The 24,197-nt window shown below is 42.3% G+C and overlaps 1 protein-coding gene across 3 annotated transcripts in view; it reads left to right on the plus strand.

Annotated features, from left to right (window-relative positions):
* The window catches only part of zgc:171775 (STKc_p38 domain-containing protein), a 33,013-nt gene extending 20,808 nt beyond the window's left edge, over positions 1-12,205 (plus strand). For all 3 annotated transcript variants that reach the window (XM_060835446.1, XM_060835447.1, XM_060835448.1), the window contains 5 exons: positions 3,752-3,823; positions 4,717-4,796; positions 8,662-8,740; positions 9,125-9,298; positions 12,058-12,205. In XM_060835446.1, the coding sequence (XP_060691429.1) occupies positions 3,752-3,823; positions 4,717-4,796; positions 8,662-8,740; positions 9,125-9,298; positions 12,058-12,119 (467 nt within the window). In that variant the 3' untranslated portion in view covers positions 12,120-12,205. The remainder of the gene's footprint in view (positions 1-3,751; positions 3,824-4,716; positions 4,797-8,661; positions 8,741-9,124; positions 9,299-12,057) is intronic.
* Positions 12,206-24,197: the final 11,992 nt, after the last annotated feature.

A 24,197-nucleotide genomic window follows, 5' to 3' on the forward strand; every position in this document is an offset into this window, starting at 1 on the left:
GTTGAGGGAACCGACTAAGACAAGGTGGGGGGAGGGGAAATGAGGAAACTGGAGAAATCTGAGTTCATCCCTTGTGGTTGGAGGGTTCCCAGGCAGAAGATGAGGTGCTCTTCCTCCAACCGTCGTGTTGTTATGTTCTGGCGATGGAGGAGTCCAAGGACCTGCATGTCTTCGGTGGAGTGGGAGGGAGAGTTAAAGTGTTGAGCCACGGGGTGGTTGGGTTGGTTGGTCCGGGCGTCCCAGAGGTGTTCCCTGAAGCGTTCTGCAAGTAGGCGGCCCGTCTCCCCAATATAGAGGAGGCCACATCGGGTGCAGCGAATGCAATAGATGATGTGTGTGGAGGTGCAGGTGAATTTGTGGTGGATATGGAAGGATCCCTTGGGGCCTTGGAGAGAAGTAAGGGAGGAGGTGTGGGCGCAAGTTTTGCATTTCCTGCGGTTGCAGGGGAAGGTGCCGGGAGTGGAGGTTGGGTTGGTGGGGGGTGTGGACCTGACGAGGGAGTCACGAAGGGAGTGGTCTTTGCGGAACGCTGATAGGGGAGGGGAGGGAAATATATCCCTGGTGGTGGGGTCCGTTTGGAGTTGGCGGAAATGACGGCAGATGATACGCTGTATACGGAGGTTGGTAGGGTGGTAGGTGAGAACCAGTGGGGTTCTGTCTTGGTGGCAGTTGGAGGGGCGGGGCTCAAGGGCAGAGGAGCGGGAAGTGGAGGAGATTCAGTGGAGGGCATCATCGATCACGTCTGGGGGGAATCTGCTGCCCTTGAAGAAGGAGGCCATCTGGGCTGTACGGTATTGGAACTGGTCCTCCTGGGAGCAGATGCGGCAGAGACGAAGGAATTGGGAATATGGGATGGAGTTTTTACAGGGGGCAGGGTGGGAGGAGGTGTAGTCCAGGTAACTGTGGGAGTCAGTCGGTTTATAGTAGATGTCTGTGTTGGGTCGGTCACCCGAGATAGAAATGGAAAGGTCTAGGAAGGGGAGGAAGGAGTCTGAGACAGTCCAGGTGAATTTGAGGTCGGGATGGAAGGTGTTGGTAAAGTTGATGAACTGTTCAACCTCCTCGTGGGAGCACGAGGCAGCGCCGATACAGTCATCGATGTAGCGGAGGAAAAGGTGGGAGGTGGTGCCAGTGTAGTTGCGGAAGATGGACTGTTCCACATATCCTACAAAGAGACAGGCATAGCTGGGGCCCATGCGGGTGCCCATGGCAACTCCTTTAGTTTGGAGGAAGTGGGAGGATTGGAAAGAGAAGTTATTCAGGGTGAGGACCAGTTCAGTCAGTCGGAGGAGGGTGTCAGTGGAAGGGTACTGGTTGGTGCGGCGGGAAAGGAAGAAGCGGAGGGCTTTGAGTCCTTCGTGATGGGGGATGGAGGTGTACAGGGACTGGATGTCTATTGTGAAGATAAGGCGTTGGGGACCGGGGAAGCGAAAATCCTGGAGGAGGTGGAGGGCGTGGGTGGTGTCCCGAACGTAGGTGGGGAGTTCTTGGACTAAAGGGGACAGAACCATGTCGAGGTACGCGGAGATGAGTTCGATGGGGCAGGAGCAGGCTGAGACAATGGGTTGGCCGGGGCAGTCAGGTTTGTGGATTTTGGGCAGGAGGTAGAAACGGGCGCCTCATCTTCTGCCTGGGAACCCTCCAACCACAAGGGATGAACTCAGATTTCTCCAGTTTCCTCATTTCCCCTCCCCCCACCTTGTTTCAGTCGATTCCCTTGAACTCAGCACCGCCCTCCTAACCTGCAATCCTCTTCCTGACCTCTCCACCCCCACCCCACTCCGGCCTATCACCCTCACCTTGTCCTCCTTCCACCTATCACACCTCCATCGCCCCTCCCCCAAGTCCCTCCTCCCTACCTCTTATCTTAGCCTGCCCTGGCACCCTCTCCTCATTCCTGATGAAGGGCTCTGGCCCGAAACGTCGAATTTCCTGTTCCTTGGATGCTGCCTGACCTGCTGTGCTTTAACCAGCAACACATTTTCAGCATTAACTGCAGAGGACAGTTAAGAGTCAATCACATTATTAAAGATCTGGAGTCACATGTAGACTAGATCAGGTATGGATGGCAGTTTCCTTCCCTAAAGGGCATTAGTTAGCCAGATGGGTTTACAATTTCGCAGTTTCGTAACACCATTATTGTAACTAGCTTTCAACTCCAGATTTTATTCATTGAACTGAAATTCCATGAGATGCCATGATGGGAGTTGAACACGTGCTCCCAAAGTCTGGATCTCTGGATTACATTAGATTACTCACTGATTAGATTACTCACAGTGTGGAAACAGGCCCTTTGGCCCATCAAGTCCACACCAACCTGCCGAAGCGTATACCACCCAGACCCATTCCCCTACATTTACCCCTTCACCTCACACTACGGCCAATTCACCTAACCTGCACATTTTTGGATTGTGGGAGGAAACCGGAGCACCCGGAGGAAACCCACGCAGACATGGGGAGAATGTGCAAACTCCACACAGAGAGTCGCCTGAGGCCGGAATTGAACCCAGGTCTCTGGCGCTGTGAGACAGCAGTGCTAACCACTGTTCCACCGTGCCGCCTACTGTGCTACTGTGCCGCCATTGTCCATGGTCATGGCCACTTCACTACCATCTTCTCATGTGTGTTGAGGCTGAGATTCTAATGTGCCTCAAAACCCATTCCTGGAGATAAATTCAGGCCCTGTTGCTTAGCCTGGGCTGTGTTGCCCAAAGGTTGAATAGCCATCTAGCCTTTGCTGTTGTTGCCCACTCATTAAGAATAGGAACTTGGAAATGTAGCATGTTCCTGATAATTGTGGAGGTGTTTCTTAATTATTCTGCAATCATTTACAAGTGAACCTCGAGGTGCCAAATGCAGGCAAACTAGACAAAAAGCAAAATGATAAAGATAACCAGAATTTACAGCTAAGAAATATGTCCAAATAATTCTTGTTGCCATCTATGCTCCGTCAAGTCTTGTCCCATCCTTCTTCATCTGATACTATCATCATGACCCTCAATTCCCCTTCTCTCTCATATACTTTCCCTTCAATGCAACCAAACTATCTATCTTCACTAATTTATCGAGTATTTGGTTCCACATACTCACTGCTGTCTGGGTAAAGAGATTTCTTCTGAATTCTCCAGCTGACTTCTGAGTGACCATCTAAATATGGTCTTCGCCAGAAGTGGGAATGTGCTTTCTGTATCTACTGTATTGGGTCCATCTTTAAGTCTTCTCTTTTCAGAGAAAAGAGACATTCTCTGTTCAGCTTTTCCTGATGCTGATTTTATGAAATCTGAAAATAAAAAAAAGTCTGGGATTCTTAGCCAAACAGTCAAAATTCTATGGTGGGTTACAGATGTGAGTTTCCAAAGTAAGATGTCTGGAAGAGATCTGAAACATTGACTGACTGTCTTCTGCTTTTTCACAGAAGCTGCTTGACCCATGTTTCCTTTTTGACCTTTTAGCATGTTAGAGTTTTTGAAAAGAATTGCCATGTGTTGTGTATAATTATAGTATTCCATTATCATAAAATACAAACCACTTTCTTGTACACAGGGAGGTGATGAGTGAATGGAAAATGTGGTGGGTAGCTAAAGGAGAACGAGGATGAAAGAATTCTTACAATAATATAATTTGTTCATTCGTCCGGTGCTTCATCACATTCAACACCTCAAAAAATGCAATTTTTTTTTGAAGTACAATGTTGTTATTTCTGGTATATTAGTCTAACTTTTGTTTTCTATTCTTTTATCCTTTTGTGCAGTGGATATTTGGTCAGTGGGCTGCATCTTGGCTGAAATGGTCACAAGATCAGTGATCTTCCCCGGATTTGACCGTATCCTTGAGTGAAATGCGATCTGATCGGTTCATTTGGATGAGAAGAAGCTTGATCCATTGCTGGGTGAACGCAGATTTCAGAAAGAAGAGATGCATTTTGCTTAACCCATAGGTTCAGGTGGAACACATTTAATCATTCTCTGCCTCTACAAGGTCAAACAATTACTCTCCGCTTAATTGGAAACTTCTGAAGTGAAGTGGAAAGGTAATGGTGTTTAGCTTTGCATGGCCTTTAATATTGCTGGGAGTGAATCAGGTATCAGCACAAATGCAAAAGAACTCTATCGCCTCTTCACTCTGATGCCAAGTTGCAACTTGATACTGAATTTAATTGCATCTATGCTTTAACTGCAGTGGTAATATAATCTGTCAGTTGTTATTTAAAACAAATAATGGCTACAAATTTTTTAAAAACTCTAAAAATCATGAAATTTTAATTTTTTTCTTGTTTATTTTACTTTATGACTCCATTTGAACACTTTCAGAACTTCTGAGGGAGAGTCACATCGGACTTGAAATATTAATTCTGTTTCTGTCAATACAAATACAGATATGATTCCATACATTAATATATATATAAAATGGTAGAGGTGAGTATAATTGCAATATTTAAAAGGCATTTGGATATGTACATGGAAAGGAAAGATTTAGAGGGGTATAGATTAAATTCAGGCAAATAGGCCAAGTTCAGTTCAGGAAACCTGGTTGGCATAGATGAGTTGGGCCGAAGGGTCTGTTTCCATGCTGTATGACTCTGTGACCACAGATGCTTCCAGATCCTCTGAGTTTCTGCTGCGTTTTCTCTTTTTATCCTTCATTTATAACCTGTATCCCCTAGTTCTAGTCTCTATGGCAAATTACTTTGGTAATTCCTTTAACACTTCCTTGAAGATTTTGATCAACTGACAAAGATCATGAATGTGACAGGAACGCCTCCACCAGCCCTGGTGGATAAGATGCAGAGTGAAGAGGTATGTATAAGATTATCCAAACCATCTTTAAAAATATTAAAAATCACGCAATTTTTTGGGGAAAGTTTATTTGAAAGCACTAGCAATTGAGATGGTTCATAAAAATATTGACCATTCCACTTGACAAATATCACTGTGGGTTTACTCCATTCAGCTGAGAGGGCAAATGGGATCTTTGTTTTACATTTTATTTGAAAGTATTTCCAACATTAATATGCTCGCTGGAGTGTCAGATCGGTTAACTTTTTTTTTGGGAGTTGATTTCAACCCACAACGTACTGATTGTCAAAGACAAGATCACCATCACTGAGCCACAGTGCTGTAAGTAATATGAAGAAAAAGACCATTTTTTGTTGGAGAATAAAAATAGATTTCCAGAAGATCCTTGGAATATTTTACTCTCTGCCGTTGTAAACGCTGTATTAATACACCAAAGCCATTTGCTAGTCGCTCTGTGTCTTCCTCTGACAGCATTAACTCCTGACAGGCCGTGCATCTTAGTCAAATGACCATTCGTTTACTGTAAACCAAGATTGAGTGACAATCAAGTGATAAGCTGGTACTTCCACCAGCTGATTTTTGTATTTGTCCTCTCCAGCCACAGTTCCTGAACAGTGCCCAAATGTAAGAAGCCAGGCAAATTGATCTCTTCTTAGAGATTGATGCTAATTATCAGATTCCTCCTGTCATCACAGTTGATAGACATTAATTGCAGGAGGATATCAAAGGGCTTGTTAAGTGGGCAGAGCAGTGGCAAATGGGATTCAACTTCTAAAAGGTATGAGGTAAGGCTTACTTGGATGGGGCTAACAAGACAAGGAATGATACAAGGAATGGTAGGACCAAGGAAAGTACTGAAGATCAAAGAGACCTTGATGTGCATTTCTAGAGATCCCCGAAGTTAGCAGGGCACGTTGCGAAGCCATATAGGATACTTGCTTTTACTGGCTGAGGCATTGAATACATGAGGAGGGAGGTTATGCTGTAACCATATAAAATGCTGGTTTGGCCATAACTGGAGTATTACATGCAATTCTGGTCACTACGTTTAGGAAGAATGCAATTGCATTAGAGAGCATGTAGAGGAGATCTGATCCAACAGGATACTTAGAATTTTTAGAATTGGAATCCGGGTGTATTGTCACATGTACTCAAGTTACAAAAGAGAATACAGTGGGCAGTGTAGAATGTTGCCAACACATGGTAGCACCTTTAGGTACAACAAAATAGAGAAAATAAAGAAAATATTACACTATATATATGCTGGGAAAATAAGAAATAAAGCTAAGAAGAGAGACACTTCATGTCTACCTATAAGGGCTTCCATGAGGTCTGACTGGGTTCCACCAGTTCCTAACCAGAAGCCATCTCCGCTCCAGACCCGCTGACCATCCCACTCTGCTCTGGGCCGCTCTCACTCTGCTCCAGGCTGCTGGTCATCCCTGCTCCACTCCCGACTCACTGTCCATTCCCGCCCCACTCTGGGCTGCTCTCACTCTGCTCCAGGCCACTGGTCATCCCTGCTCCAGGTCCACTGACCGTTCCTGCTCAACTCTGGGCCACTGGTCATCCCCACTCCACTCCAGGCCCGCTGGTTGTCCCCACTCCAGGCTGCTGGCTGCCCTCACTCTGCTCCAGGCCACCGGCCATCCCTGCTTTGCTCTGGGCCTGCAGGTCGCCATTGCTGTGCTCTGGGCAGCTTGCCCCCATCCCGCCCTGCTCTGGCTGCTGGCAGAAGAGAAAGAAAAGGAGAGGAAAAAATACAGAATAAAGAGAAAAATATAGAAAAGGATTGTATGGAGTCAACAAGCTCTGGCTGGAGCATCCTACTCTGCCGCCATCTTGGAAAGATGGCTTGGAGGGTCTGAGCAATGAGGAAAACTTTGAACAGGCTGAGGTTGTTTTCCTTGGAGCATTGAAGGTTGAAAAGGAACTTCACATAAGTGTATAATATTGAGGGAAATTGATAGGATGGATAGGAAGGCACTTGTTTTCATTAGTAGAGTTGTCAATAATTAGGAAGCATACATTTAATGCTGAAGGTTAAGAGAAAAATTGAAGGGAAGTTTCCCTTCAGCTAGAGGGTGGTAGGCATCTGGAACCCACTGCCTGAAAACGTGACTGACTCAGAAACTGTTACATCATTTAAGCAGTATTTTGATATTCACTTGCATTGCTGTAGCCTCCAAGGCTCTGAGGCAAAACCTGGAAAATGGGATTGGTGTAGTCAGAGCTCTGTTGGACCGAAGGGTCTGTTTCCATGCTATACATCTGTATGACTCTATGTTGACCAGTGCAGACATAATGTTGTGCTGAGTCTCTGGGCCTAAGAGATCAGAGATCTCAGCACAGATATTCGCTGGAAATGTGCTGGTGAATGTGGCTCAGATACATTCTGAATTTACTCACTAAGCCATGTGAAATCAAGCCTAAATCACTTTTAATAATACAATGGAGATGTGGGATGCTCACTACTCTGAACTTTGGGTTTCTTCATTTGACATTGTTTGCCAGATAAGTAAACCTGCGATAAGAGGGTGATTGGGACGTGTATTCTCTAGAATTTATAGGAATGGGAAGTGATCTCTTTGAAGCATTGAAAGATTCTAAAGGGGATTAATAGTGTAAATGCTGAGAGATTGTCTCCACTGATGAAGAAATCTAAAACATGGGAGAATAGTCTCATGGTAGGAGAAAGATAATTTTAAACTGAGATGAAGAGAAATGCGTTCACTGACAGGGTGTTGCAACTCACTGGGGTAGTGTGCTGGAAACCTCGTCTCACCATTCCCAGAGTCGTCATCACAAGTTAAAGATTTCAAGAAGTACAGAAAACTCCCTAATTTGCCTGACTTTCACATCCTGATTGATAGAGGCACTGACCAGGTTTCTGTCTTGAACACTAATCATTATTTAGACATGGACGTAGACATAGAACATTACAGCACAGTACAGGCCCTTTAGCTCTCTGTTGCACTGACCTGTGAAACCAGTCTGAAGCCTATCTATCCTACACTATTCCATCTTCATCCATATGTTTATCCAATGACTATTTAAATGCCCTTAAAATTGGCGGGTCTACTACTATTACAGGCAGTGTGTTCCATGCCCCTAATACTCTGAGTAAAGAAATTACCTCTGACATCTGTCCTATATCTATCACCTCTCAATTTAAAGCCAAGTCCTCTCCAGCTAGCAATCACCATCTGAGGAAAAAGGCTCTGCTTATCCTATACGTCTCAATTAAGTCACCTCTCAACCTTCTTCTCTCTAACGAAAACAGCTTCAAGTCCCTCAGCCTTTCCTCATACGACCTTCCTCTATACCAGGCAACATCCTAGTAAATCTCCTCTGCACTCTTTCCAAAATCTCCACATCCTTCCTATAATGCGGATTACAAATAATTTGAGTCTCGCTATAGGTAAACATATAACAGTAATTAAAACATTAATCCCAGCCATGACCGTATTGAATAGCAGAGCTATGAACTGTATGATCTACTGTAGGGATGGCACGGTGGCTCAGTGGTTAGCACTGCTGCCTCACAGCACCAGGGACCTGAGTTCAACTCCAGCCTCAGACGACAGTCTGTGTGGAGTTTGCACATTCTCCCTGTGTCTGTGTGGGTTTCCTCCAGTTTTGTCCCACAGTCCAAAAATGCGCAACTTAGGTGATTTGGCCATGCTTAAATTGCCCATAGTGTTAGATGCATTCATCAGAGGGTAATGGGTCTGGGTGGGTTACCCTTCGGAGGGTTGGTGTGGACTTGTTGGGCTGAAGGGCTTGTTGCCACACTGTAAGGGAATCTACTCTGTCTTCAATTGTGTAAGCTTTGTTTGCAATTAACATGTTTGGATCTTTTCAGGCAAGAAACTATGTTTGCTCTCTCAAACCAAAGCAGAAGAAAGATTTTCAGCAGGTTTTTCCCACGATGAATAAACAAGGTATCGGAATTACTGCCAAAGTTAATTTGGAGTGTGTGAGGGGAGGCTTTGCTAAAGTGGTGGTAATTACACAAGGCTAGTTCCATTTTCTCTTAAATAAATTGACATTCTTTGGAACAGTAAATAGCCTGCAGGCTTTAGTTCCATTGAGGCAAGAGGAATGGAATAGATGAGTGTAGAAAATTTAAAACAAAACAAAAGTTATAATTAAAGAACAATGTGAAAATAGGCAAAATAGAGTCTTCATATTGAGAGTACTGATCACTGTTCAAGGAGAGTGGGTGTGGAATAATATTGTACATCAACATCTGTGTATCCTGGATGTATAGAGCATAAGGCTTGAGACCACATTAACTGATCCATTTTTGTCTCTCCCTCTTCTAGCGGTTGATTTGCTGGAAAAGATGCTGCACCTAGACCCTGATGAGAGAATTACTGCTTGTGATGCTTTAGCACATCCATATCTTATTGAGCATCATGATCCAGATAATGAGCCAGTGGCAGAACCATATGATGATTCCTTTGAAAGTCTAGACCTAAAGGTTGAAGAATGGAAAAGTAAATTTTATTCAGTGTTTCTCACTTTGCAATGTACCTTTTTAACTTTTCATAACTCAGCGTGGTGACTGTCCATGGTTGAAATGAAATGGAGAGGTACTGCTTCCATTCATGGGGTGATGAGTCTCAACCTCCCAGTGAGCTGAGAATCCATCCTCACTTGACTCTTCATGCTAGTGGTACAGGCAGAACAGTAAGCTGTTGTGCGGGAAGGACTTAGGCATGATTTACTCAGTATACTGTATTTCATGGGTATTGTACATTAGAATACTGCCCCATTGTATATAGATTAGTGAGAAAGAACTAGTTAATCCATGGTTTGATACGATCAGGTGAGGATGTGTGAATTGGCTCCCCTTTCCTAATCCTCTCTTGATCTGTTGCAACAATATTTTTATTTATTTTTAGCTTACAAATATATTAAAGGACAATTAAAATATTGTTAAGTAGATTACAATGAAGGAGTTCTCTTGAGTGAAAGAGAGAGTAATTTTATTACTTGCTAACCCTGTGATAAATCATAAAGCATGTCATCAAGTATGTACATGAATACAAGTATAAAGTTTTTTAAAGAGAGTGTTTAGAAGAAACAGGACAATGAAGAAGATGCAGCTTAAAAAGTCCTAGAATCCTTGAGGTTTTGCGTTTAAAAACCTGAGGCAACGTTGCTTAAATGGTGAATTATATTCTCAGCAGGAGCAAAGTTTGGAGATGTTCTTTAGTTCAGAGAATAAGTATTTCTCCGAATCGCATTTCAGTAGCCATAATCATCGGAGAGGTTGAGGAACAGGGAGACTTAAGGCAAGACATCTAGTTCTGCTGTTTTGAATCCATTTTCTTCTCTCTGCCCAAAAACTTTTGCCTGAAATATGGTTCAGCTGTATATTCCCATATCTGGCATTGTAGTTCTTTCAACCTGTATAACCTGCAAATGATGTTCATCCCAATCTGCAATACTTCCAGAATGGTGTGAATCAAAAATAGGAGCAAGAGTTCTTTCAGATCTGACTGGGTTTTGATGAAATATTAACTTTGGCTCAGACTATTTATCCTCACATTATTTTCTTCTCAAGATGTTCAGATGATCACAGTGGCCATCTTAAATTATTAATTTATCTATCTTAAAAACAGCCATTCTGTCAACGACAGTCTCTGGTATGAAAGTCTGACAATCGAAGTTGAAATTGATAGGCTAGACCTTACCGTTATCATGACGGGCTGAAAATATAATTGCACACCTGGCAACTTCTCTCTGGCAATACATAAATTCCAGATGGAAATGGCTGCAGATATTTTATTCAGTCAACTCAGTGCTGTTAAATAGTAGTTGGCTTTTCCCCACTGAGGGTAACATGGCTTCTCTGAGGCTAATTCAGTATGTTGAATGCTTTATTGTATGAAGGGATTCATATAGTTCATCACATTGGGCTGAAAAACAGTTGCTTTTAAAGAAGTGTCCAATTGCATTTTTTATTACATGGTTTCTTTATATCCATAGTCTTCCAAATTAATTTTCTGTTCCTTGCTTATAGAGTGATAATACATGTACGACAAAAACTGTCAAGATGTCGAGACGGATAGTTGAATTTGTACTAATTAGTGTCACTTATTCACTGGTGTTTATTTAAACGCTGATCAACTTGTTACAAGCTTATAGCAGGAAAATATAATTTCAGTTAACATTGAAGGGATTTGGCCCAGGAGCAGGTTGATGGGACTAGTCTAGTTTGGGATTATGATCGGAATGGACTGGTTGGACTGAAGGGTCTATTTTTGTGCTGTACGACTCTATATGACATGGCTAAAATTTCCTGCTCTTTCTTTCTGACGGTAAGAGTGCAATTAAGATATGTGTTGTTGTCCTAACTTAGGGATGCACACATTTCCTGGTTTTTGCAGCACTGACTTCTATAAGCTTTCTGCTGGATTTGGGAAGACATTGGCACCTAATTGGACTGAACTCCTGCTACACTGTTTCTCTTGTAATGTATTTATGTACATCAGTTTTCCTCATTGCTTCCTCCCAATGCTAGGAATTGACCTACATAACTTTTCTCTCACTGTATCCTGAAACCTTTTCCTTAGAATGAATAATTTTGAGAGTGACAATCAGGTGTGAGATTGGAGCATTACCTTGTGGGGAAGAAAGTGACGCTCCTGACCTGTCTTTGCTATTTGGAGCATAGTCACCAATGAAATGGTACTTGCCATGATCACTGTCCCCTACATTTGGAAATGGCTAGTTAGAGGGTACATTTACATGTGAGTTGTGTAAATTCAGGCTCGATTGTGATCATCAATTGAAATGGGTGCGAGATAGAAAGGGTAGTATCTTTTTAGCTTGAGTGTCTATAACTGGATGTGCCCTTAACCTGGTATTGACATTATAATTAAATACCAAAACAGGAACATTATCACGTTTAACAAACAGTAAGGGGCAGAGTACACTATAAAGTGTGGAAATAGCTGGAGAATTATTCGTGACAGGGAAAGGGTTGGTTTGCTGCGTATCAGTAGGAAGGGAATAACAGGGCTTAGAGAAGGAAGCAGAGTATGTTCCAAACCCATCCTGAACATGGCCAGAAATACTGTTAGACATCATGTGATATCACGTGAGCATTTAAAGGCCAACGTGGTTGTCCAAATGTCCTGGAATATGCAGAGATTAGATTTTCAAAGAAAATAACAGGCTGTTTCAATGGATATTGTTGCATATTAAATATTTTCATATGTAATGGTTTGTGCTTTTATTTATGTAGGCCTTCTTCACATGGAGATCACAACATTTGACCCAGATAATCCAAGACAAATGGCAACATGATGTCTCTCAATCATGCTTCGTGATACTTTTAAAATGAGACAATGCTGATTCATTTTTTTTACATCATTAAAACTGAAGTAGAAATACTTAAGATGTGTCATTGATGCAAATTTCGTTGTATCCATTTCCTTCCTTTGCTACACAAAGCAGCAACTTTACAAATGTAATATCAAAGTTACATCCAGCAAAGGTACAATGACAAGAAATAAAACAGTAAATTCCAGGCAAATGGATTCAGCCCAGACCTGTTGTGGACCAAAAGCTTTCCAATAATATCAACTTACAGCAAGTTTAAGCAGCTACAAATGTTTACTCACAAGTAAATGACCGTAATCCTGCAACTAACTCAAGAAACTTTCTTAAACAGAGTGAGACTCAGGTTATTTTAGATGAATTTTTAAAGGTGTTACTTGGATATACTGCAAAGCAGAACTCGTGCAAAGGCATTAAGGACCCTGCACAATCTTTTAGCTTTATGACCCTGTCCTTCTCTGTCCTCCTGATTCACTTTTGGAAATCAATATTGTGCATTGTTCTGAAAAAGTTCTGATTTATACTTAGATTTACTTCACATGATAAAACAAAACATTACAATAATGACTATACATTATCATTACTTTACACACTTCACAGGCTTTGTACAAGAAATGCACTTTAAAATATACAGGGTGGTTCATAGTGTGTTCTTGCAACAGTTTCTAGATTATTTTATGCACAAGTTGCACACAAATATTATGTTATTTTATATTTTCTGTATTGCAGTTTTTAAATATTCATGTAGATATACAGATTTCCAACACAGCAGCATAGAAATGAAATTTTCAGAAAGACAGAAATATAAGTACATTAAAATCTGTGTCAATACGCGTGGATGTAGATCAGTAGATTTATTTGATGGGGTGGCACAGTAGCTCAGCACTGCTGTTTTACAGCACCAGGGACCCAAGTTCGATTCCAGCCTTGGGCGACTGCCTGTGTGGAGTTTGTATGTTCTCCCTGTGTTAGTGTGGGTTTCCTCCAGGTGCTCTGGTTTCCTCCCACAGATCAAAAGATGTGTAGGCTAGGTGAATTGGCCATTCTAAATTGACCATAGTGTTAGGTGCATTACTCAGAGAGAAATGGGTCTGGGTGGGTTACTTTTTGGAGGGTTGGTGTGGACTTGTTGGGACAAAAGGGCCTGTTTCCACACTGTAGGGAATCTAAGTCTTTTGTTCCCACTGCTGAAGTCTGTTTCTTTACTTAAGCAGCTTCATGAATAGTTCATTGTTTTTGTGCCACCCAAATTTTGTTCCTCCAGGTAACTACGTGGTGGTTGTGCCAGTCCTGATCTAAAGTTCCCATCGATTCCTGATTTGTGCTGCGTTGGCTGTTCTCAACCCTGAGTGCTGCAATTGGCCTCAGAGCGAGGCAAGTTTTTAAAATATATAAAAACTGAATTGCAGATGCTGGAAATCAGAAATGAAAACCGAAACTGCTGGAAAAGCTCAGCAGGTCTGGCAACATCTGGGGAGAGAAAGCAGAGTTAATGTTCAGAACCGAGGAAAGGTGACTGGACCCAAAATGCTAACTTTTTAAAATATTGCCTATTGTACCTGCAGCCTAATTGCTGTCTACTGACCTCTGCTGGTCATTGGCTATATGTACAGAAGCTACTACATGACAGAAAAGCCAGTTGATACTGTTCCATATGGAGGTAACACAGGTGCTCAAAGCTATGGAACACTCAACCTAGAATCATTCCAGAACGTCATAGAAGAAAACTAGTTTTAAAAAATTAGAACCCCAGTTAACTTTTTCAGGACATACTTCATTTGTTTGTTAGTTGTTCTGTGTGCTGATAGAGGCCTATAGCAGTAATGGAAGAATTCCAATCATGTTGACTATATTGAGTATTGAAGCTGATGATGTCTTTCAGAGACCAACTCGACATCAAACGTCACATAAATGGATAGGGTAAATAGACACGGTCTTTCCCCTGGGTTGGAGGAGTCCAGAACTTTAGGGTGAGAGGGGAAAGGTATAAAAGAGACCAAAGGGGCAACTTTTTCACACAGAGGGTGGTGCATGTATAGAATGAGCTGCCAGAGGAAGTGGTGGAGACTGGTACAATGATTAAAAAGCCTCTGGATGCATATGTGAATATAATGGGTTGAGAGAGATATGGGCCAATTGCTGGCAAATGGGACTCGATTAGGTTAGGATATCCAGTCAGCATGGATGAGTTGGACCAAAGGGTCTGTTTCTGTGCTGTACATCTCTATGACTATACTGGATTTCTGACAGATTCAAAAACTATGATTTTTGACTTTGACCACCCCAGTCCAACACCAGCACCTTCAAATCATTTCTGACAGATGTCAGTGAATAGTGATAAGGTTCACTAGCTAGTTTACCACTCCCAATCCAAGCACTATCAACATCCACACAAGTTAAACCTGTTTTATATGATGTAATTATTTCCCTGACAACTCACTGCGCTGTCCAATGAGCTATTCAAAAATAGTTTCTCAGTTTCTCTTCATTTAAGCAACAGCTATCACCACATAATTGTTGATCAATCCAGCCTTTGTCGCGTCAGAAATCCTCATCACCGAACACTATATTACATTGTGCTAGTTTTTCAACTTGGGATAAGTTTACTGCTAACGTTCTCATTTAGGGTGGAAGGTGTGTTAGAATTAAACCACTTGCTAGCCTAGTGAGAAGAGGCATGGGCATTATTGCATATTAGCAGTCTAAAGATAAGGGGTAAGCCAGTCAGGACTGAGGTGAGGAAGAATTTCTTCACTCTGAGTTAAGAACCTGTGGAATTCTATTGTGGTTCTGTTCGCCGAGCTGGAAGTTTTTGTTGCAAACGTTTCGTCCCCTGGCTAGGAGACATCATCAGTGCTCTGGAGCCTCCTGCGAAGCGCTTCTTTGATGTTTCTTCCGGTATTTATAGTGGTCTGTCCTTGCCGCTTCCGGGTGTCAGTTTCAGCTGTCCGCTGTAGTGGTTGGTATATTGGGTCCAGGTCGATGTGTTTGTTGATGGACTGGGAAAACACTACTATCATAGGGCAAGCCAGACAGAGAACAGCCAGGGAATTCCTAGAGGCATGGCATTCATCCACAAACTCCATCAACAAACACATCGACCTGGACCCAATATACAACCACTACAGCGGACAGCTGAAACTGACACCCGGAAGCGGCAAGGACAGACCACTATAAATACTGGAAGAAACATCAAAGAAGCGCTTCGCAGGAGGCTCCAGAGCACTGATGATGTCTCCTAGCCAGGGGACGAAACGTTTGCAACAAAAACTTCCAGCTCGGCGAACAGAACCACAACAACGAGCACCCGAGCTACAAATCTTCGCACAAACCTTGAACTGTGGAATTCTCTCCCACAGGAAGTTGTCGGGGCCACTTCATTAGATATATTCAAGAGAGAGCTGGATATGGCCTTTGCAGCTAAAGGGATCAAAGGATATGGAGAGAAAGTGGGAGTAAAATACTGAAATTGTGTGATTGGCCATGATCATGTTGAATAGTGGTGCAGGCTTGGAGGGCCGAATGGCCTATTCCTGCATCTATTTTCTGTTTCTATGAATACAAGTTACATTGATCCAATGTACATATTACAGAACCCGAGGAGGAGGACATGGATGGTTTGTCACTAAATAATTTCACGCGCAATTTATACAAAGTCTAGTATTTTACTCCATTGATATCCAAAGCTGTTTTCTCATCAAGTCTGGTATAATTATAGTGGTCACACTTTACTATTAATCCTTTCAAACTCCTAAACAATACAACACCCTTCATTCTCCAGCTATGGGCAATCTTGGCCTGAACTATCTTATTTGCTCTTAAACAAAATGCCCATGTCCTTCGAGTTTTAAAGAGGTCAGTTCCTCTTGTGTATGAGACACATATCCCTCCACAACTCTTAGCTGCCTAAAAACTCAAGAACATTTCATTCGTAATGTATATTAATATAGCACCTTTAACATTATAAAACATCCCAAGGCATTTCACATATGCATTATTAAACAAAATAGAATACTGAACCATGTTAGATAATGGCAGCATTTAATGCCCTCCCATGAGGAGCCTGCTTTCCAGCCTTTTAGCCACAAACCTGAATAATTCTATGGTGGGAAAGCTCATGGTTGACCTTACTACTAACTGACACTAAGTGACAATTGATGCCCACTTAAGGTGCAGAGAAAGTGAGGGATCCCTCACTCTAAGCCACTCCGGACCCAGAATAAAGGGAAAGGTGATTGCTGAAACTGCCCTTCAATCCCTTTCTCATGACTTCCATTCTGCAATCACTCCCACCTTTGAACAAAGAATAAGGAAAATTTACAGCCCAGGAACAGGCCCTTCAGCCCTCCAAGCTTGTGCCGATCTAAATCCACTGTCTAAACCTGTCACCCAATTCCTAAGCATCTGTATCCCTCTGTTCCCCACCCTATCATGCATCTGTCCAGACGCACCTTTTTGAATCTACTGTGCCTCTCCTACCTCTGCTAGCAAGGCGTGACCTCTCGTTATTGAATCCCTCACCCTGGGAAAAAGCTTATCTCTATCCACCCTGTCAATACCCTTCATGATTTTGTAGACCTCAATCAGGTCCCCCCCAATCTCCTTTTTTCTAATGAAAACAATTCTAGCCTACTCAACCTCTCTTCATAGCTAGCACCTTCCATACCAGGCAATATCCTTGTAAACCTTCTCTGCACCCCTCCAAAGCGTCCACATCCTTTTGGTAATGTGGCGACCAGAACTATACACAGCATTCTAAATGTGGCTGAACCAAAGTCTTGCACAATTTTAACATGACCTGCCAGCTCTTATACTCAATACCCCGTCCAATGAAAGCAAGCATACCATATTCTCAGGTTTGACACACAACCTTCCTTCCTTATCCTTTAGTGGACCAACCCTTTCTCTAGTTATCCTCGTTTCTTATATATGAATAACAGGCCTTGGGATCCTCCTTAATTCTGCTCACTAAAGTTATTTCATGACCCCCTTTTAGCCCACTGATTAGTTTAAGATTGGTCCTACTTTCCGGATATTCCTCCAGGGCTCATTCTGTTCTTAGCTGCCTGGACCTTATGTAAGCTTCCCTTTTCCTCCTGGCTAGTTGCACACTTTCTCCTGTCATCTATGATTCACAAGTCTTGCCTTTCCTATCCCTTGTTTTCAAAGTGACATGCCTATCCTACACTACCTTCAACCTACCTTCACTACCTTTGAAAGCCTCCCATGTATCAAATGTGGACTTCCCTTCAAATAGCTGCCCCCAATCCACATTTGCCAGCTCCTGCCGAATGTTAATTTGATCGGCCTTGGTCCAGTTTAGTACTCTTCCCTTAAGACCACTCTCATCTTTGTCTACAAATATTCTAAAACTTACAGGATTGTGGTCACTATTCCCAAAGAAATCCTCTACCACAACTACTACCACCTGGCCTGGCTCATTCCCCAACACTTTTTTCCTGTCCGGGAGCAGCAGGAGACAGAGCGGAGGTGACGTTGGGAGGTGACATTTGCCTGTCATAGCAATCCTTGACCTTAGATAGGTGCATTACCAGGAGCAGCCACTTCCTTCCTCATTATGTTATCGATCAATGAAGAGATGCTGCACTCTGAGTGACTGCAACTCTCAGTGAACAGGACCTCCACCCAGAACGCCCATTTGGTCAGGTTACTAAAGGCTTCTTCAAATAGATAGGCTTCAAAGAGTATCTTGAAGAACGAAAGCCAGGTAGAAAGGAAAGGTATAGGAGGGAACAGATGGGAGCAGATGTCTAAGAGGGTTGTGGGACTGAAGGAGGTTGGGGATAAGGAGGAGTGAGACCAAGGTGGAATTTAAAAACTATTTCAAGATAAAAATGTTTCTTGAATGGGAGCTAATATAGGTTAGCTAAAGATGATAGTTGAACGCAAGTTAGCACAATTTAAAGAAAAACCAGCAGAGCTTTGGGTGGTTACAAATTTATGGAGGGTAAGATATGCGAGGTTGGTCATGAATGTACTGGATAGTTAGGTTGAAAAGTAACAAAAGTACGAATGAGTATTTCAGCGGTAGATGAACTGAGACAGGAATGAAGTCAAGTGATGTTAGTGACGTAGATATCATTTTTTTTTAGTGATAACACAAATATGCAGTAAGAAAGATGTCAGGGAACAAATATGGCACCAGAATTGCAAACAGATTGATCTTGTCTTTCTCTGTTGGACAGGAACAGAGTTGGTAGCTGGGCAAGGAAGTTTGGAGCAGTAAGCAAAGCAATAACTTCAATCTCATTTTGGAGAAATCATTCACGTGCCTCTCTTATGGAGAAAGAAAAGCTCTTTCTTGCCTGGAACATCCATGACAATCAATTCCATCTTTTATTTGATATTGTAGTGCGCTTCAAGATCAAATAAATTTCTGCCCTTTAAAAAAATATAGGTGATAAACAACAAATTCAACACTACCAACATTCTATTCTCCAAGATGTTGAAATGGTGGAAGTTTTTAAATTCCTCAATCGTACCATATGAACTTTGACCTCTAAGATTGAAGTTGCAAAGTGAATCAATTAATCATTACTGTACTTCTTAAAATTAGGTTTTTGAAAAGTTTATTACTTTTCAAACAGCTAAAACAATTTTCTGTGTAGCACAAACAAGAGATATGACTGATGATGTGTAGAATTATCATTGTTTGGTCATTATTCCAACCTTGGAATGCCCATTTTCTTACACCATGTGGATTTGTTACTAACTTGGATACAAGGTAGCATATGTAAGTATGCAGCTACAATATATGTATTCAACAGATCCGTCTGCATGATCTGGAGTATTATCATAGAATCCCTAGTGTAGGGATTCCACCCAGACCCATTTCCCAACCCTATTACTCTAAATTTCCCCTGACGAATGTACCTAACCTACACTATCCCTGAACACTATGGACAATTTAGCATAGCCAATTCAACAACCTGCACATCATTAGATTGTGGCAAGAAACCGGAGCACCTGGAGGAAACCTACGCAGACATGGGGAGAATGTGCAATATCCACACAGACAGTCGCCCGAGGCTGGAATCGAACCCGGGTCTCTGGCGCTGTGAGGTATCAGTACTAACCACTGAGTCTGCGTACAGAAAATTTCCAGTATTCAGCTAATTGTTAAATTGGCATTATGTGGCCAAAGGGGAGTAACCTCTACTGTTCATTGCAGCTTTAAGCCTGCTGCACTTGTTCAATGCTTGGTTTGGAGAACAGGCCTCACGAAAATTGACAAGAAAACTTTCAACAGGGATTACTGGATTCTAAACAGCAGTAGAAGCTAATCTTTTTCCCAGGAAAAGCATACTGTAAAGCTCTGGGAAAACAATCAACCATTTTACACTTTAGAAAAGGTCTCCTGCTTCATCTTGTGCATGCAGTGATCTGTGTGTGTGTCATTTAGTATCAGGGAATACAAGTTCTACAAAACTGTTTTGTTGCTAAGCGTGAGCAGTGGTGCAATGTCCACTCTAGAGTCCAGCAAATATGGATTATAAACCCAATTAGGCCTAAAATGAGTCATTGCTTCACCTACTCAGGATAGGCAGCCGTCACATTTGTGGGGCAGGACTGACTGATCAGCTGGTCTTTTCCAGCCTGTCATTTTCCTAAATATTCTCCCAATCCAACCATTACCCTTGTACATACTTCTTTAAAACCCAACTTGCTGTCACCACTATAATATCCAACTGGCAATACTTTAATTGATTATAAATCAAATAGGTAAATTACGTTCTTGCTGCAGGCAGGCTTCAAGTTACTAAAAATAAACAATGAGGGCTAGATTTCAAATAAGTCGGCATCAAATTGTTTTAATATGTTCCAGAATGTTTATCCATGTATGATTAAATCCATCAAGGGGTGGCACAGTGGTGAGCACTGCTGCCTCACAGCACCAGGGTCTCAGGTTCGATTCCAACCTCGGGTGACTGTCTGTGTGGAGTTTGCACATTCTCCCTGTGTCTGTGTGGGTTTCCTTCGGGTGCTCTGGTTTCCTCCCACAGTGCAAAGATGTGCAGATTAAGTGAATTGGCCATGCTAAATTGCCCATAGTGTTGGTGCATTAGTCAGAGGGTGGGTTACTCTCGAGGGTCGGTATGGACTTGTTGGGCCAAAGGGCCTGTTTCCACACTGTAGAGAATCTAATCTAATCAAAATAGCTACTGTCATGGAATGTGAGCTGAAGCCTCAGTTCAAACCAGCACAGCTGCAAGTGGTGGCCCTTCGATACAGGGAAAAGGAGGAAAAACAGTCACAAATAATTGAGCTGAGGAGTTTTCTTAAAGTGTTTTGGGGTAAATTCAACCAGTATACTGATCCAGAGACATGAATAATAAAGAGCCTGTACTGAGAGATGCAAATAATACTGGTCAGTAATGAGAAGTAGCAGTTGGTGTGCTACAATTGGCCTCAGTGTCACTGAGCAAAGTGTGGGTAGAAAAGAAAAAAAAATTCAAGTTCTCTCTCTACCCCACTGCTCATGAAGTTCAAGGTCAAATTCCAACTTTAGGCGAGTGACTGTGTGGAGTTTGCACGTTCTCCCAGTGTCTGCGTGGGTTTCCTCCGGGTGCTCCGGTTTCCTCCCACAGTCCAAAAATGTGCAGGTCAGGTGAATTGGCCATGCTAAATTGCCCGTAATGTTAGGTAAGGGGTAAATGTAGGGGTATGGGTGGGTTGCGCTTCGGTGGGTCGCGCTTCGGTGGGTCGGTGTGGACTTGTTGGGTCGAAGGGTCTGTTTCCACACTGTAAGTAATCTAATCTAATCTAATTTATCTTACTCCCTTAAATATCGCACACATTGGGACAGGAGATCCAGCCTGCATCAGTACCTTCGGGAAGAAATTTGTTTTTCCCTGATAAACACTACAGAAAATGCAAATTCTGTAAATTATGACAGTGGAGTAGCAGGACAGAAACCAAACTGGAAAATAATCTTTTCATACAGGATGATTGACAGGTGAAAAAGGCTGCGTAGAATCATTTCACTTTTATGTCCTATCCTGAGAGAGTTGAGTGAATGGGCAAGGCTGTAGTGATTGTAACACGGTCAGCCAGGTGGATCTCATAGAATATCAGGAGCCTGATTGGTCCAGATTAACAGCCCCAGTCAGGGAGCCCTGGTGGACAGATATGATCAGGGGTTCTGCTCACTCTAGGAGCCAGTTCTGATCTAGCTGGGTCAGTGTCATATACTATGCACGTGTAAATAAAGTGTGACTTGGCAATGAGATACTGGCCTTCATGTATTTTTTCGGTGGCAACGTGTTACTAATTATGTAACATTGCAAAAACACCTTCTTGCCAGAGCCCAACTGGACTTTGAACAGGGACCACAATTGGCTTTTTTATTAGAAAACGTGGCAAATACAGCTTGAGTTACAAGGTATGCCGATGGAAGTGGACTGCCAATCTGACTGAGCTTGGGGAACACCACTTGCCTGAAGGCAATTGCAAGGCCTCACTCTGGACATACCTGAACACAGGAACTCCAGGTCAGCCCACAACAAAATCCCAAAACAAAGCCCAGCCTTGGCCAAATGGTTAAAATCTGCTGGAGGATCCGGGCTGGTAGGCGTTTGTTGTTGCTGCCAGTATGTTGACATGAGACAGCAAAAGAGTTCAACTAGACCTGAACTGAGTAAGAGAATTCATAAACCAGGATCCAGGAGAGTGCACACCCAGAGTGGAAAGTCCATCTATTGCTGGCTTGGAACAGTGAAATTCCTTAGCAACATCCAAATCAAAACCAATCAAGATAAATGACTAATCAATGATCACCCAGTTCTAATATGCCATTTTCCAGTGCACGATGGAGAGCACTTTACAAGGGCGACACAGGTTGCCATTTATCTGTATGCTAACAACCAAGACAACTAATAAAGAGCATTTAGAGAACTTGGACATAGTATTTAATCATTTCTGCCAGGCAGATGTACACCTTAGAAGGGGAAAATGTGTTCCAGGCACCGAAATGGCCTATTTGTCCTACAGAGTTGACAAAAATGAGGTTACACCCGTTGGAAGATAAAACGAAGGCAATCAAAGGTGCCCCGGCTCCCATGTCTGTACCAGAGTTTAGTTCCTTGCTTGGGTTGGTGCATTTTTATGGAAAATTCATACATAATCTGGCCTCCATCCTGGTATGCTTACAACTTCTACTGAAAAAGGGTCAGCTTTGGAACGGTCTCGTAAGCCATGCTGCTTTTAGGAAAGAGAAGCAGCAGCTATAGCATCTAAGATGTTGGCACACTATGAGATGTGGTGCTAACATGCAATGCAGTGCTGATGCCAAGTGAAAATACGCCCAGATGGAGACAGAAGGCTTGGTGGTCATATTTGATGGGAGAAAGTTCCACCAACCCTTTTCTAGCCGTCAATTTATAATAGTAACAGACCATAAACCTCTGCTAGGGCGACTAAAGTGGACAGGGCGGTGCTGCCCATTGCTTCAGATTGAATTCTGATTCTTATTGCGTACAATTACAAGTCGGAACCCTGTCCGGGAGATCAAGGGGCAAATGCAGATCCGACTCCTGCTGATGCTGCCACTAGATAAGTCCATTCTAGTATTAAACTTTCTGGACACACTTCCCGTCACCACTGACAAGATCTGACTGTTGTCACAAAGGTCAGCCAAGTGTTCTTCATAGAATATGAATTCCCTAATTGGGGCTGTTAATCCGGTTCAGTCAGGGAGTCCTGGCTGACAGATACAAAACAGGAGAGTCCGAGACCTGGAAGGGACATAGAGGTGGGCTGCCTTAGAGTGACCGGAAGGTGGGAGGGACGGGTGCACTTTTTAAAAAATGTAATTGGACTGGCTTGTATGTATTTGTTATTGTTTTGTGGTGACTGATAGTGGGATTTGAAGTCTGTCATCAGTTCCTGAAAACTGGTTGAACGGTAGGGTTTGGGACCTGGTTTAGCAGCCCCTCTCCCTTGTAAATTGCTGTTTTACTGTAAACAGCTGTTAATTGTTTTGTAAACTGTGCATTATAAAATAAAATTAAAAACTGTAACTAGGGAAAAAAAAACAGGAGTGTCAGGGGTTTGCTCATTTCAGGAGCCAGCCCTGAGCTAGTTGGGTCAGTTTCATATACTAGGCATAATTGTTGAATATGAAAATGATCTAATGCTATTTAGTACAATGGGGCTAGTGTCAAATTAATCATTCTAGGTTGAAGAGAAATGAGACAACTACTAAACAAATTGTGTTGGCAATTTGCTTGGTGACCAGATTGTAGTCTTTGTGGAGTTAATTCAAAGGCCTTTTCTGCTGGACTCCTCGCTATGTATTTGGAATATAGAGAACTGCATGGACAGGGAGCACTGGTGCTGAAATCATCTGTCAAGCATAACACAAGGACTGCATGTCACTGAACGTCACTGAAAACAGTTTTCAAACTTTACTGGAGGCAGAAATTGTGACAAATTGCCTGACTTCTTTCTAGAATCATTATAATCTTTTCTTTAAAACTTTTCATTTGGATAACTGCAAAGCTTTGATTTTTAAACCTTCCTATCCAATTAAAAGTTTATCTCTTCTGTGAAGCAAAACAAGTCTTCATGTATCTGGTGTATTTTGAAATAAAACGTTCCTTTACAGTAAAAGAATCTCTTGATCTAAATATCTATTATCCATATAGACAAATGCTCCATGGTCTCAAGAAATCAAGATATACAGGAATTCCTGCTCCTATTTCATCTATCCTTATCTTTCATCCATTTGGAAGTGGGTGTAATGCATAAAAACCAATGCCTTTTTAAAATTCTCAACTTCCAAGCAAATTACCAGCAGTTTTTTTTTAGTAGTTGTCTCATTTTTCTTCAATCTAGAATGATCGACACTTGCCCCATTGTACTAAATAGCATTAGATCACATTGATATTGTTTTCTGTGCCAGACATTTTAGAAAAGCTGAAGTGAATCTCCCAGAGAGCAGAGAAATCTGATTTGAGATGATCCTGGAGTTTAAACAATGGTTTGGAATTGTCCTAATGGATTCGAGGAGTTCTCATCACTTAT

The sequence above is a fragment of the Hemiscyllium ocellatum genome, chromosome 14, assembly GCF_020745735.1.
Source record: "Hemiscyllium ocellatum isolate sHemOce1 chromosome 14, sHemOce1.pat.X.cur, whole genome shotgun sequence".
NCBI classification, from domain to species: Eukaryota; Metazoa; Chordata; class Chondrichthyes; order Orectolobiformes; family Hemiscylliidae; genus Hemiscyllium; species Hemiscyllium ocellatum.